The 17017-nt window shown below is 31.7% G+C and overlaps 1 protein-coding gene across 1 annotated transcript in view; it reads left to right on the top strand.

Annotated features, from left to right (window-relative positions):
- The first annotated feature begins 1734 nt into the window (after positions 1–1734).
- Positions 1735–17017, top strand: part of LOC117124228 (protein quaking-B-like) — a 45676-nt gene continuing 30393 nt past the window's right edge. Inside the window, exons 1-2 of the mRNA XM_033270376.1 lie at positions 1735–2043; positions 15473–15603. Of these exons, the coding sequence (XP_033126267.1) occupies positions 1797–2043; positions 15473–15603 (378 nt within the window). The 5' untranslated portion in view covers positions 1735–1796. The remainder of the gene's footprint in view (positions 2044–15472; positions 15604–17017) is intronic.

The following is a 17017-nucleotide window of genomic DNA, read 5'->3' as shown; positions in this document are numbered from 1 at the left end:
TATATATATATTATTTATTTATTTATTTTTATTTATTTATTTATTTATAGACTAACATTCATTGAGAGCTATGCTACACGATGTATTATTATGTCCTTTATTCGAACACTGTATTTACCTTTCTTTGATAATTAAAAATGAAAAAAATAGTAAAAAATGAACAGAAGGCACAACATGCATAAACATTAAAGGGTAAAACGCTAAAACGTAGATTAAAGAAAAAATAAAATTGCTAAAAAAATACATACATTTTAAAAATCTAAAACAATGTAAAGAACCCTCTGTATCGGTTTAATAACTAAGTCATAATTACAAGTGACTTAATTTTTTACCTGTGTGCGACAATAAAGAAATCTGATTATGGATTATTGCGAGTCGAATAAAATTGTGTTTGCCGCCCTCTATAGTTGGCGTTTCTTTTTACGGTTAGACTTGTGCTTGTCGGTGTTACTTGTTTTCATGCTGATAGCAAAATAATTTATATCATAATTGAAGTTTGAACGTTAAAAACATTAAGTTTATGTCAAGACATTTTGTTATCGATTGAATACAAAAGTATTGCTAGCCGACATAACATTACAGTCTATAACCGTCTTAGATGTCATGTAAGATTTTCGTGTCGCGGCCAAAATAGGCGCTAGGCCCCTACAATGCATTTAATACTTGCTTGTTTCTTCCTCATTAAAATGTTTTTAACCGTGTACTGTATGGTATTTATAGTTAATTTTTATATAAATCATAGCAGAAATACGAAGGACTCTAAATGGAGGTATACTTGAAAATTCAACAATATAATAATAAATAATAAAATGGAAAATGTGTATCGCCTGTAGGGCCTAGTATTAGAAAATATTATTTGTCACTATAGCGCTTAAAGTATAAGAATTATTAATTAAAGAGAGAAGTTTTTGAATGCATCAGTAAGTTGATAGAAGTTTAGGTGAAAGAGAGTTCCATTTTCGGAGCGAATTTCATAATAGTGCAAACAAGTTATGGATGATTAAGGCATATAGGCCTAGTATCAATATCATTCTCTAAGTTGGTAAATAAACTACCGGACTCTTATTATTTAGGTCTTAGCCTTTTTGTGTTTTTAAAATGTACTTTAACTGTTGTAATTCAGCATACCGGTGTATACGCTCATGTGATTCCAAGACGATACTCTCAGCATTTCCGAACTATTACTGTAATCTATACACTTATTTATCTATTTTTATATAGCTCCATGTTTATGGTTGAAGTAGGCGTAGACCTTATCTACACCGTAACGAATATAGATTAGTTGATGTTTGTAATAATCCTGTCACCTATGTTGGGTTTATTTTCGGTCATCACTGCACTATGGGTGAAGCATAAACACAACACTGGCCACAAATCGTGTTAGCACACACAATAACGACTATTCAAATTATCTATGAACAAGTACTTATAAACATTCCAATGAACACTTTATCAGCCTCAAAGAATTTCTTTTAGACTATACCATATGTAATTTGGGTAAAATAAATTTGTATATTATTTTGCTTAGAGACATTTATAACATTTATTTATTTATTTAATACGTTACTATTTAATTTTAAAATTAGGCAACTTATTTTGAAATATATAGTTGGTTAATTTGTTTATAATACCTGTATTTGATTAAGTTAATATAATAAAGTAAAATAATTTCTCACTACAGTGGGAATGGTAAGACTCGCGCAAGCGCAATTGTCGCCAAGTAAACAAGTTGTCTCAACTGGATCTAGAAGGCATATCATCGGTACGTCGTACTGGACGATAGTGATTCGAACAAAATGACGACCATGCAGATGCCTATGATGCCTGTCCCGCCGCAGCAGCCGCCCGTCTGCGAACTTCCAAAAGTTTTAACAGTACAGCAACCGAATATGATTAATACTACACCTAAGACACCAGACGAAACAGAAACAAAGTTAAATCTACCCTCAACACCCGAATATTTGGCACAGTTATATAAAGACAGATCGTCGTTCGAGCTCTTTCCAAATATGTTTATTCACGCCTCAAGACTAATCGACGAAGGTAGGCAGTATTTAGAAGTTTGTGTTCATTTTAGGCCTAGGCTAGGCCTAGCTAGGTAAAGTTTCATAGGAAGTTAGCTATGACCAACACTGGTATAGTGTTTTTTAGAGATAATGTTGATCATTACTCCTGACATTTGACAGCTAGCATTTTAAGAAAAGATTGTAAAATAAATTGAAATTATTGTTGGCTTTTCGACTTTCGTTTTACTGCTTAGCAAACGACAGGTTTAAAACAGGAAGTTACCACACGGTGATTCAAGACAACTATCAATGGTGTTAGACGATATAAAATACATTCACATTGATTTTTTGTGTTTATACACTCCATTCGATAATAAATTCTTAAGTTAATCGTATGACATTTGACTTTCCAATAGACACCCTGTAGTGATTTGCTGACCTTTCATAACAGCCAATTTTTCAGAACTTTTTAGCAACATTCTTAGCATACCACACTGTATTTATTTTTCCTATTGACAGTATGGGGGCCTATGCGGCCTAAGTATGATGATAGAAATATGAAAATGAGTTTCAGTTTTCATCCTAGAAGAATAAACTACCCCTTACAGGGATGATCAAATAATAATTTAAAAGAACTTTATTAATAATATTACTCTCTTAAGATTGATGATTAAAATCATATATTGATAGTTTACATTTTTTTTGCCATATTTAAAATCTGAGTAAAATACTTTATTTACTGTTTGAATTTGATTTGTTGAAGCAACCATTGTAACAAGTATGACATTATAGTCGATCTGCATCATTACGAAGGCAATTACACTGCTTGCAATGATATTATTGTTCATGATGATTGCTAGGTTGATGAAGTTGAGTTGCCATTTTAAATAGTCCTCACTGATGTGGTAAATGTACCTCATTGACAATATGCAAAAATAATAAGAAATTCTGACTGTCATTGGTTAGTACAATATGTCATTTAGTATTAAAACAGAAATTACTATTCCACTGTAAACATTGTGTTGAATTTGTAATAGTTGACAGTACTAATGCATTGTTTTATTTAATTATCAAAATTTACAATATTATCTAATATTTAAGTTTAAAGTGTTTTTTTACAAACGTAAACATCATCTTTATTTCAAACATACAAAAGCTTTCATTGTCAGCCGAAGCTGAATTGCAGAAATATTTCTAAGAAGCTGGCATTAAAAAAAGAATTAAAATACCAATATTATTTTTTGTTGAAAGCCTTAAAATTATTCCCGATAATGTTAATTTAGTTTGTTAGTTACCAATAACATTTTTAATGTTCACCTTTTGCCATTGTAAATCAATCAATCAGCAAATATTAAATTGATAAAAAATGGCTGCATCAGAGTAGTCCTTATGATATGATTTCAGATTTAATATAGCTGAATATATAAATATATAATGTTCTGCTTGAAACAAAAATTTCATTAATTGAATGAATGATATTTTAATGCAAAGTGACCTATATTTAGGCAACCTTGTTTTGTCGTACATAACAGTAAATATATTAAATTGCTTCCACAGTTAATTGGCTTATTGTAAAATTGTCTCTAATGTGATTTATCTTTGCAGTGCAGTAATATTCGGTCTTCTTGTGCTTTTGATGGAATCGTTGGCTTCAAACTAAAAGAATATTATTAATATGGTCTATAGTGAAATGCACACTTCAGACATACTGTAAACATGCTATTTATATTCTGTGAATTTTTTTTATAGTTTTTATTCAGATATATAAAATTAATGTTTGGTTGATTATGTATTCTTGCTGTTTATTTAATTGCAACATATTTTTGTATTTGTCAGCTTAGTCGTCCTCGTTCATCTTCTGATTCTGGCCAATTCCACTTCTTTCTATGCCACTGCACCATTCCTATGGAACGAACTACCTCATGAATCTCAGACATTGCAACAATTTAAACTGCCCTCAAAACAAAAATTCTCTTTTCTCTTATTATAGCAGTGTGAGACCATTTATGGAAGAGTGCTTAATAAATTAAATGTTAAAATTATTTTTTAATTATTAATTAAAAAGTAAACAACTTTTAGTGAAAACCTATTATTTACAATTTAACTACTTCTCTAAGTATAAAATATATGCAATTTTCTTGCCACTCCCTTTTCAGTGACCATGTGTAATCATCCCACTTCCAGGTATCACCAGGTAGATCAATAGCTTTAAAGCAGTCCCTAGAAAGAAAATTCCCAGAAGATTAGTGCCATACTACTCACATTCTTGATTGTTATGATGATGGCAGCTTAACTTGGTATAATCAATTTGCAGAGAGAGTATAAGTCCTGGTTTATTCTGTCTTCTATTCTTGGAGGTGATTACATAATGTCTTATTTTACGTTTATTGTTAAGGCATTTTCAGTAATCCTTCTTAACAGGGGAAGTCACTGTTTACAATAGTGGGATACCTACTTTTATCAAGTAGGCCATGCTAAAGCTTCAGTAATGGATGCTTAATCAGGTTAGGCGAGACTTTTTTTTATACCTTGTTTAGCAAAGCCGCCCACTGCAAATATTGATGATTTCGAATAAAGTGGAAATTTCAGAAAAAAATAAAAGGTTTTCATTTTTATTATACCCTCCGCTGCCTTGAAATTTCCAAATATAAGATGTATATTTCTTCCTAATTATAAAAATTTGAAGCATTCAACCATCCTATTTTACTTACATTCACCAATAAAATTTTACTTTTATTTTCTCCTCAGTCTGGATGATTTTGGCAAAACTATTTGCTAAATAAGAAAACAAAATTTTGTTTTTATTCCGCCCTCATTTGATAGTCTAAGTATGTGAAACAAGGAATAAAGTCTCCCTTACTATCACCTATGGATATAGTTTCTTCGGTGTTGTACACACTAAAGATATCCCACAAATGTCCTACAGTAAGACTTGTTTCCAAAGGGGGTGCTTCTGGTGGTGAATTAACATCTCGACGAGTTTGATTGATAGATAAACTGACTAATCAACGAGCGTCACTTAGTCGCGTGATCAAAAACTTTTTCTCAGACATTTTAATTTCGTTAGACAGCTGGTACGTGAAACATACGCGAGCCTAGGCCTAGATGTCTATGCTTGGTTATAGATACCCTGATTTACATGAGCAGTTCGCATCAGTGGCTTGGCCTTTGCCGACAACAAGGTTGACTGAATGCGGCTTTTCCCTCTTCCTTTAGGAGCGAAATACAGAGGCTTTATAACAATTTCCCTGCCATGTTCCATGAAATAGATTAACACTATAAATATGATTCATTTGCATACCGCCTACCCTGAATTCTCTTTCTTAAGAAGGTTGATAGCAAAGAAAATCTTCGCCAACTCGGTAAGTCTAGCCGCCATTGTCTAAGGTTTTCGTGACTTTGTGGGTGGGGCTTCTCGTCCTTGTCGACATGTCAATTGGGCAGTACACTGCAGGCAGACCTACTCTTTTCCGAGGAGCGTATGCTTTCTTTAATGTGGTCATAATGCACACAGGACCAACAGCTTAAACCTCTCATCTGAAGACTCTTGAAACTTACATTTCAGCCCTCCATCTGAAACACAAGGAGAGCAACAGTGGGGATTGAACCGGGAACCAAGTGATCTCCAAGGTTGCTACCAGTACCACCAGTTTAGCCGACTGTGTTAACTGCTCAGTACTACTATTCAGTATTCATACATTTCTTCTGTGATTAATTCAATCTTAAATGAATTAGTTTTTTCTGATTCATAACATTTTGTATTACCATAATATTAGAATAATTGGTGTTTTTTTTATAATTGATTCATTCATTAGTAATATTTTAGCATACACAACAATGAGACAGGCCATCAAAATTGACATTTTGGTTTGATAAGATTTTAATAAGTCTGTGGATTGTCTAATAGCCAAGCTTAGACTTTCCAATTGTAATGAGTAAATTTTAAATAATAATTGATACCATAAAATGTACAGTGATGCCATTCCTACACGCACTATTAGTATTAAACCAAGTGGAAGAAACAGTTGTGTACTTGCATAACATGTTAGTTGCTTTTTTTTTTCTATTGGAATTTATACTAGAATATTAACATATTTTTTAATTTGTCCCAAGATGTTTGTAGAAAAATATTTCCATTCAAAATAAATTTTTAATTTCTTTGTTATTACTGTAGTCCTATATTGGTTGAGTGATGGAAATTTTTTCACCCGCTTTTCTTCACTATAATTTTGGGACTCTCTTAGATCATCGTTCTGATAGTTAACATTCAGATCATCGTCGTCATCATCATTGTTTACCTTTTTGCTAAGTGTTTTACTTAGCATAGTTTAGTATTAATGTTTGATCATGCCGCATTTAAACCTTAGAACTAGGATAATACTAACTTACATAATGACCTAGTTTTTAAAGTCATTATCAATTGGTGATTAATACTGTATTTTTTATAAGATCTGAATTGTTTGTTGCAACTCATACTATATTCGAACTGAATAGCGATGGAATATTTTAATGTGTATTGATCTACAATATTAGCAAATACATTTAAGATACTAAAAATAGGACTAACAATGCACAGTTAGTTGAAATTTGTAAACAGTTTATACAATACTACTTTCATTGAATTTAAAAGTATATTTAGTAGATAAAGGAAGATTATCGTAATATGAATTTCTTGTTTTCTTTGCTGGTAAATTTAATTATCATGTGTCTGCACCTTGCAGTGTGCTGCTGTGGATGTGGTGTTATGCCAGCAATGGCTGCGTCAATATCCTTGGTCATTTGCATGAGTAATATACAGGCAATGCCTACAGCATTTATATTAAGGGTATTGATTGTTTGAGTGAATTAAGGTAAGATCGGACTTCAAATAACAGAGACTTCGCTCAGTCGGAAATAGATCAAAATCGGTAATCAAATTGACTAGTATGTTGGAAAATTGATTTCTCTTGCTTGGTGTGCGCACGTGCTCAGTGCTGTTGGTTGCTGGCTCATTGTCGATTTCAATTGGCGACAAGTGCGATGGGCATCTCAAGTGCTGGTATTATCAATAAGTTTCCATTTTGAGTATTCACTCTTAATATGATTGATATTGATTGTAATATAATATTGGTTTAACATAGAATTTGAAATCATCATCAGGCTAATATCTTCTAAAGCTAAACTACTTAAAGTTGTCATTAAATTCTATGATTAAGCACTTGGAATTACATATTAAAATTTAATACCTTATGCAATGACATTAGATGTTTAATTATTCATATATAAATTCTATCTCAATTTTCATTCCAAATTATTGATTTTGTTTTGGAAAGTGTCAGTGAGCAGCAAAATATTGCTATCATAAACATCTCTAAGAATACCAGCAAATACATAAAGGCGATGTGATGTTTTAGATGAACAATGTTGCTTGAAGGACGTCAAATGAAGAGAAGATTAATATTTATGTTCTAAAACAATAGTCATTAAAAGAAATGAAAGTAGAAATGAAAAAAAAATGTAATTGTTTAGGTCGATTAATCATTTCATAAATAAAAATGTACTTGATTAAATTGGAAAAAAAAACTTGTTCTAAAATTAGAAGGTAATATTCCCAATCATTAAGTATTAATTTTTTCATTGTTATAATTCTAGTAATTTTAGTTTGGATTTAAAATAGTTCATCTCTTATTAGCTTGACAGAGTATTTTGTAAATGATAATTATATATTAATATTTTAAGTTATAGGCCCATCCCAAGAGTAAAAAAGTGATAGATATTTTAATTGGATAAGACTTGTGCAATATTAGGCCCAATAAAAAAAATATGTTTATCACCTATGATGAGGGAGGGAGAGAGGATTTATATTTTTTATATTGCTTGTGTTGTTTGCTGGTATATTGATATTTAAAGTAAAATATATGATTGAGTATACAAACAATAGCTACTTTACTAAAAATGTGGGGAAAAAAATGGAGAAAAATAAAATGTAAAATAATAAATATTCCCAACAGTAAATAGATAAACTGAAATAATAATTATGAAAAAAAATTAAATGCCATGATAGAGAAGACTGAGACAACTCATCTGTGTAAATGTAATGATTAAGGAAATGTCCATACCTCATATGAGATGATGATACTCCCTATCCTGTGTTGAGTTTAGCTCAAGGTCATGTCAGTTCTCAGGTTACCTCAGAAATATGTGGATCCCATGTAGTGTGCAAGAATCTAGATCCAGGTTGGTGCTTTGTTTTCCCACATGTTCTTGTATGACGAAAACATTTCTGTTTGCCATTAAACAAGTAGGAAGGATTCCATTGTGTTTATGAGAGGTTTTATTACAGTAATTGAAATTATACCTTTCTTTTGTGTGGAAAAATCCTAAAATATTACAAAGATAATAATAATATAAAACCAGATGAAATTACTTGAATATCTACAAAATAAAAAAATATATAAAAATTATCAATCAAGAGTGCCTGAATAACCACATAAATCATGCATTTAGTTTACACATAGTATTCTTTAATTGCTCAATCAGTTTATTTTGTGTGTGAAATTATTCAACCATTTTACAAAGGATGAACAAAAATATCTTAAAGCGTATCCTGTTTTGATCAGAAAGCCTGATCACTTCCTAGGGAAATGGGAAGCGATTAACAGGAAAGGGAAGAGGCATAGCAGTAAGAAAGAATCCTGGAAAGAGATACCTGGTGCAGCCTTACAATGTAGATAAAACCTTGGAAATCTTTGTTGCAAAGTAATTTTAATTCAAATTTGAATTCGTCTTAGAATTTTGAAAAGCATTTAAATGTTTAATTACCCACTTAATTCTATAGGATCAAATAAGTTTGTAATTTCCAGTAAGATTTCAGTATACATAAAAAATGCATTACCAGCCATTTAAATTATGCCTCTAACTCAGAGTCTAATTTAATTAGCAAACAAATTCTAACATTCTAATATTTGACTCATTATACATTATAAAATTCATATTTTTTTCTATTTAATGAGAAGACAAATATTAAAGGGCAAGGATTAAGATATCAGGTGATGAAAAGTGATGGGAAAATCTAATACTAATTGCTCATATCCTGAAATTGCTTATTTTATGGAAACTTTAGTCCAGAGAAAAGTTTCACAAAATTACCAAAGTTTCACTGTGCCTTGTGCATATTCTGTGTTTACTATGTAAGATTGAATTAGTATCAGATTAAACGATTGTGTTAAAAGGATAGAACCAAAAACGTATTAAAACATGATTTGATTATTTAATTATTAATTATAATGAAATTGAGATGAGGATCACGGTACACTGCAGGACCTAAGTTGAATCGATCAGTTCCATGAGCAACATTCAATAATATTAATAACAGTCAAGTAGATTTTGTGCCATACCATTAAGATGGTCTGCCTTAGAGTATCTTGTTTAACCTTTGACATGTCAAGCATATTTGACCTCTACTAACTTCATCAAGTGATGGTTTGAATGCAAGGGGATTTGAGTTGAATTGAATGGTATCAGCGGTCAAACAATTGCATTTTTCTTACTTTTATAAATATTGACCTCTTATGCACAATCAGGGTACTGTAGAAAAAGAATGTATTGTAAAAGAAAAAAATCTGTTTCCAACAATTTATTAAATTTTACTTTTTGCTTGGAGAAAATTTCCAGAAATCTGTAATGGCATTTGTTTGTTTATGCAAAACCTCTAAACAGAGTGAGCTAGCTAAACTAGATGAAACAGTCTTTGTTTTTTCCATTTTCCAAAATTGCAGTACTTGCGTCATTGTACTTATGTGTACTTCATGAGCTAATGAATGTAATGTACTTCTTGACTTGGTGAATTATCATGAATTAGGGGAAAAAATAAAACCGTACAGTACTGTCAAGCTTTAGATAAACTTAAAATTCATGATTTTATGACCAGAGAGACTTGGATAAATATATTTGATCATATTAATAACTATGAAATTAAATAATTTATAAAGATAATAACCACTTTTTAAGTGTTTTTACATTATAATATAAAGTAAAACATTTAATAGGACATGTACTCAATTGATTTGCTCCGCACTATGTTGTTTGTTGAATGAAGCTCATAACAGTTGCTTTATTTTTTATTTTGAAATATTTATATCAAAATATGACCTACTTGGGTTATATCCAATTATTATATTATAAATAAATTGGGTGCGTCTCAATTTTACACTGGATATGGCACCTAGTGGCTAGCCTACTATGCCAAGGGATTAAAGGGAGGATAGAAAAAATTTGCTTCATTCCCTAACTGGGAAATTAAATAGCTGACTAACATTGTATCTATAATGTTTAACCATAACTAATGGAAAAAAAATGATTAGCCTAACCTCCCCAATGTCATATGTAGGATCATTAATACACTTGGAAAATACATTACCTATAGTAGGCTAGGAAAATGTATATTGTAATTAGTAATAATTAGAAGGGGAGGTTAAAACCGTGTATGAATTTTAAGGATCAAAAAGCATGTTGTGGAATTGTGAGGCAAGAGCCATGTAGACCTCCTAGGCAAGGACCAGATGTAGACCTCCTAGGCAAGGAGCATATAAACATTTCTATGCAAGGGGAATATAAAATCCCTAGGCAAGGGAAATATAAAATGCCTAGGTATTCCTAGGTATGGGTATAACATTATAGAATTACTAGGCAGGGGGCATGCAGGCTTAGTTGCAGTGAACGTTACAGCTCTTTCTTTAAATGCCACAATGAATAGCATGATTAGGTACAATATTGATTATTATTGATTGCTTTTGTCTCCAGTTATTCCATCTCATTTCTTTGGCTTTGGTACTATAGTTTTAAAGAATAGGAATTAGCAATAATAAATGTTTAATAACAGCTTTTCATTAAGTAGCATCTAATTATTTACTTATTTCTGTTTTTTTTCTTCCAATAAATACAGTGGTTCAAATTCTATCATTCTGAAGCTACATTTACACTAAGCATGATAATAACAACATATCATCGCATCGTTTGTATTCTTTAAATTGAGTGCATTTTTGGTTCCTATGCTTGGAATTTTGCAAGTTAAATCATCACAATAACACATAGTAACCAGGTTCTCTGGTTTTTCCACCATCCATTTGAGTACCATTGAAATGTGGTCCTTATGGCTTGGCATTTTTTAGGAAGAAAGATAGATGGTTATATACACACTGAATTGGGAAAGCAATTGAATTCATGTCTAAACCATAATAATTAATCTCATTAATACAAGAATAATGAATATTCTGGGGTATCTCCAAGATATTACTCAATCCTATTGGCAGACGGTTATCAGTAAATAAACCGCATCATGTAGGCCTATTTTCTACCTAAAAAAAAAAAGATACCACATTTAATTTAGGTCCTATGCAAATTATCTTAAAAGCAAGACTAGATGGAAAATTGTGAATTATGCGGTACCTACAGTACAGTGACTGTATATTTAAGACACTGAAGAGATGTTTAACAACTTAATTGGAAAAAGCTGCTATACTAAGATTAAAGATATTTTTGAATACCAAAACCTTTTTTTATTAAAACATATTTATGAATAACTGAATTCTGTTTCAAAAATCCTAATCTGATTTTTTTTTGTTTCCTAAAGACTATTGTTTCTAAATTTATTCATTTAACTAGCATTGTACAATTTCTGTAATTCGATTTACATTTTGTGTAATTACAATGATGAGTATCATTAGTATCAAAAATGAATCATTAGATTATGCAAATTAAGTAATTAATACAAAAATGGTGGAAACTGTTTGATATTTAGCATGCACGCTTAAACAAAACTGAAACCTGCATAGAATGTATATTTTCATCATAGCTATTTCAATTGATATATTTGAAATCATTTTCTCAACATGATATATAAATCTAGAATATAAATTTGTAACAAAGTGATGTTTATAAGGCAGCCTACAGTACAGACACAAATTATCGCTTCGTATCTGCGCGTAACCTCTCGTAATCTGCTCGTAGGTACGTTTTGAACGTAGCTACGAACCACTACAAAGGTCATTGTTATTTTAATTAGCTTTGCAATGATCGTCGGGCTGATAAACAATGCGTAAACAATATTGAAATATAGTTTACCAGCTTTCAACACGTGAGCAATGTTGCAATTTACTAATAAACAATGTTAGAACTTTATCGTTTTGTTATATCCTACCTTATTAGATCGATCAAGTTTTAAAACTGTGTTTAGTTCGCTAGCTAGGTACAGTAAATTAGTGGGCATTCAGCATGTTCAAATTTTGATGTCATTCAGGCCTATGTATGGCCTACATTTTCCCCTATAGAGGAGGAGAGCAGACAGTAAATATACTGGTAAACTTTCCAATTCGTAGAATTTTGATCAGATATTATTGTTTTGGTAGTAGGAATTTTCTTCTTTTAAATAATAATACTCATGACAAATCATGTACAAATTATTACGATTTCTACAGATCACGTTGTTTATTGTTAACCGTAATTTGAAGCAGAACCTGCAAAGCGATCCAATACTAAATGGAAGTATAGAAATCACTACCTTGCCGAATTAAGGCTAGTCATGCTAGACTGCATTTACAGTTTTTTAGTAACTGTCGCTCACATCTTTTCAACATTTGCCACGAGGTTAACCTTTAACACACTTTACTGTGTTCTAATTGGTGCGCACACTCTGACGTCTGATGCTGGCTAAGTTTTATTTTCCATTGGGTTTTACATATGACATTCGGTAATTTTACAACCAATGGACGTTAATTCTATTTATATTTATTATTTATCTTACTAAATCAAGACTACAAAATATTATTTGATGAACAATCTTTTCACATGTGTGTATTGTCATTGAGGACATCATTTTTTGACATTTAAAAGAGGTAAAATAATTGTAAATAAAAAATAAGCTAGGCCTAGGCTAATTAATTAAAAAATAATAGAGCAGTACCAACAAGGTGAGTGGAAGAGGAGACTCAAATGAAGTCAAGTGTACGTTTTTCTTACTGAAAAACAGCTCCATACTTTAAATTAACGGTCTAAACTCATGTTTGTCATTCACAAATTATCAAGCAATACATTGTTTATTCCAGTAAGCTACAGCAGTCTTTCTGCACATACAAATAAACAACATGCTTTTGCTTCGTAGGTTCGATTCGCGTAGCCTTTCTTAGTTTATATCAGGCTACGATGTATCTACGAAGCCTGCGCACAGTAAAATTGCAATATTTCGTGGCGGTATTGTATGCTGTGCGTATACAATGCCGTATTCAGGATTTTCGTGTATATTCAGAGCCATTATTTATAGCTGCTTTACGTGTATATTCAAATAATGTGGACCCATTTTACTCAAAAATGTGAAAAATCTGGACCTATTTTCTTAAATTTTACCCATTTTAAGCTAAAGATAAGAAATCTGAACCCATTTTTCAAAAGTGGATACATTTTTTGCATAAAATTACATAATTTGGACCCATTTTTAAAAATGTGGACCCATTCTTTGTGGACCCATTAGAAAAATTGTTTGGGACTGTCCCAACTGTCCAAATAGCTGGCTATGGCATTGTGTGTGTATAACCTATAACCTGATCTTTGTACTACCAAAACATTTTTAGCTGGCTTTCTACTAATTTAGATTACTTTCATTATCAAATTTTAAGTTATTTTCTTATTATTTTGATTTCTATATAGTGCATTAGTTTAATAACTATGTAATGGAATGTGAATTGTAATATTCAAATCATTTATAAGAGGTCAAAAGTCTACCCAACCAAGCATAAATTATCCTTATCAGTTTTCAGGTCAAAGGTTGAAGGGTAGATAAATATCTCTAGATGTTTCTGACAGCTTTTAGCATTAGTACACATGTAATGTGATATTATATCATCATCATCATATTACCTTAGCATGTTTACTACCAACTTGAGGAGTCACAATTAAGGTTACAGAGAATAAATTATTTAGTAGGAGAGATGATGTATGATGAAGATGGTGGTGATGAAATAAGTGATGACAATGTAAATGAATACAGTAATAAATACAGTATGTTTCTACTATATGCTACACCTTTCTCTGTTTAGTTGACCTCGATGAAATCTAGATACCAGTACTCTTTTAAAGCAAGTTACTGTCTATAGGCTTAGTAAGCACACTGCCACCATTCTTCTTTAGAATATTTTGACTTTATTTGGTAAGGCTGACATGGTTTTCTCACAACAGGAGCCATGCCCTCAAGTAACTACTTAGGGGACCTCTTGAAAGTGGAATTAGTATTAACCAGGAGAAATAAAATCTGATATTTAAATTTTAGTAAAAGAAGAAAACACTTGCTTATTCAACTAAATTATCACGGGCATACTGTAATGACAGTAATAGAGCTAAGGGTTAATAACTTGCAATAAAAATGTTTGTTACTGTTGTGTTCACTGGAAGGCTACTGATTGTTCCATTGCTACCTAGCCAAGTGATTCCCCTGTAGCTCGGCAACTGTTTCTCACTGGTAATTCACTGGTTGTCCTGCTGCTAGCCAACTGGTCGTCCTGCTGCTTGCCAACTTGTCCTGCTGCTAGCCAACTTGTCCTGCTGCCAGCCAACTGGTTGTCCTGCTGCCAGCCAACTGGTTGTCCTAATGCTAGACGATCGATTGCTCCATTGCTAACCAACTGGTGTCCCACAGCCTAATGGTTGTCCGATTACTAGCCAGCTGAGTGTCTCACTCTCAGCCAAAATTGTCCCACTGCAAGCCATCTTGTTGTGCCACTTTCAGCTAGTTGGTTGTTCCTTTGCTGGCCAAATTATTTCCATACTGCTAGTCATCTTCTTGTCTTGTTATAAACATCAACTTTGAATACTAATTAGGAAATTGCTGACAGAAATCACCATATCCAAATCATTTGATACTTTAGTTGTCTCGGCTACTAAAAAACTTGCATCTGACCCACCTTCTATATAACTCAGACTATCAGCAAAGACAGGTCCTCCCAAATTACAATACCTGTACTTAACTCTAATAGAAAGACAAGTTAAAAAAAAAAAAAAGACTTATTGTTCTTCTGTGGACGATTCTGGAGGCATTTAAAAAAAAGTAGCTTAGTATTATGCAGTAATGTTGTACACTATGTGAAATGGTTTCATTAAATGCATTTCTGTATTCACAATTGATTTGATTAGGCTGTCAAAAGATACTTAATGGTGTTGTTTGTTTAAGCATTTGCCAGCGAATGCTAATGTTCGAATGACATCCATCTCTGAAATGGTAACTTCCTCTTGGCAACAATGAGAATCAATTTTTGAAAGAATCTAGGTTGAACGTCCATTTTCAGTTCGTCTAAAAATACCAACTCTCTTAACTGTGTACCTTAAACACTTGAATAATGTTTAATAATTTTTATTTCTGCATTCTAATTCCTAATAATATTATGTTTTTGTTAAAGACCAAAAATATCAATTGCTTTATAATCTTGTTCTTCTCTTTTCAGAAATATCAAGGGTTAGAAAGACATTATTATCAGTGAACACAGATGTCAAACCATTAGTCCTTCCAGAAACAGCAGGTCCTGTAGAAAAACTACAAGAAAAACTCTTTATTCCCACAAAGACTTATCCAGAGGTCAGTCTATTTAAATATATATTTTTTTTTTTTTTAAAGAATAAATTGTGACCATAACAGAATATATTTATTCCTAATATGTCAAGGGAGTCCATGTGTCTTTTATAATGGCTAATCATTGATAACCATACAAAATCGTGACAGATTTTTTGAAGAAACAATAAATTGAGAGGAAGTTGAAAAGGAAAACAAGTTCTTGTATGTTCAAGTTTATTATAACAAATATAAAACTTAATAAAATGTGACCAATGGATTCAATTAATAAAAAAGATGCAAATTCCACTGTTTTCTTAATGAGGTGTATCCACATTATCATATGGTTGTAATTACCTTTCCTCGACGTTATTAATTTTCCCATCCTAATGAATAATTTCCCTTCCAATGAATAACTCCTACTCCAAAAAATAATCATACATTTTGGTTTGGGGCCATGTAAAAATATATTGTAAACCTGAGGTTTGCAACCTATGGGTCGCGACCCAGGTTTGGGTCGTGAATGTACTTTTGGGGGTTGTCGGGTCGAACTTGGGTCTCAAAAATATTAGAAAGTGTTGCAATTAAATGTAAAAAAAAAAAATCCTTCATGAAAACATAGAAGTAAATAATTATTTTTAAGTTATGTTAATGTCCCGTTCATTGTCATCTTATTTACATTGACACTGTGCACCGCTAGTGGTGTACTATGAGTTTGCAGATACTGGGGTGGCAAATTATTACATTAGTATTTTGATTATTATATTGGCAGTATATTGTGACGACATTTCTAGGGGTGAGGTACTAGTGGCATTGGGTCGTGGTAGGCTATGGCAATTTATTTTGTGTCCTAGCAGGTAAAAGTTTGCTGACCAGTTGTAAACACTAAACAAGTGCTACCACCTTATAGGACTACCATTTTGTAGCTTCAAAAAATCCAAATCTTTTAATGCAGAAACTCTTTCAAAAGGAAAATTCCATTAAAAAATCCCATATTCTCTTCTGCCCCAAGAGTAGTACAGTACATACTTTAAAGGTACCGCTTGTGTTGATCTTTTATAATAAACAATGAAATTAAATATTTGAATTGGTTTACTCAGATGTATATTTTAAAGTAATATCTTTCCATGAATTGCAAGTATTTTTATCTTAAAAATTAACAGAAACATAAATAATACAAACTATAGATTCCTTCAAAATTAAACGCTATCGATTTTTATAGTAAACCGAATGTGATTCAGCAGAAACTTATTGTTTCCATCTGTGTCTCATTAAAATTTTATAAATTATTTGAAATAAGGAGCACGTCAGTGTTCAATGAATTTGTAGGTATTATTCAAATTTTAACCATAGACAGATTATCTTTAATGTTTATTTCCTGTGGCAATCATGTTTGAATAAGCTAAACCAAAGAAGCTCATTGCTTTCATAAACAAACCAA

This window comes from Anneissia japonica, unplaced genomic scaffold (genome assembly GCF_011630105.1).
Source record: "Anneissia japonica isolate Jap-2015-1 unplaced genomic scaffold, ASM1163010v1 scaffold287716_len795978_cov209, whole genome shotgun sequence".
Classification (NCBI taxonomy): Eukaryota; Metazoa; Echinodermata; class Crinoidea; order Comatulida; family Comatulidae; genus Anneissia; species Anneissia japonica.
This window is presented reverse-complemented; position numbering and strand designations above follow the sequence as displayed.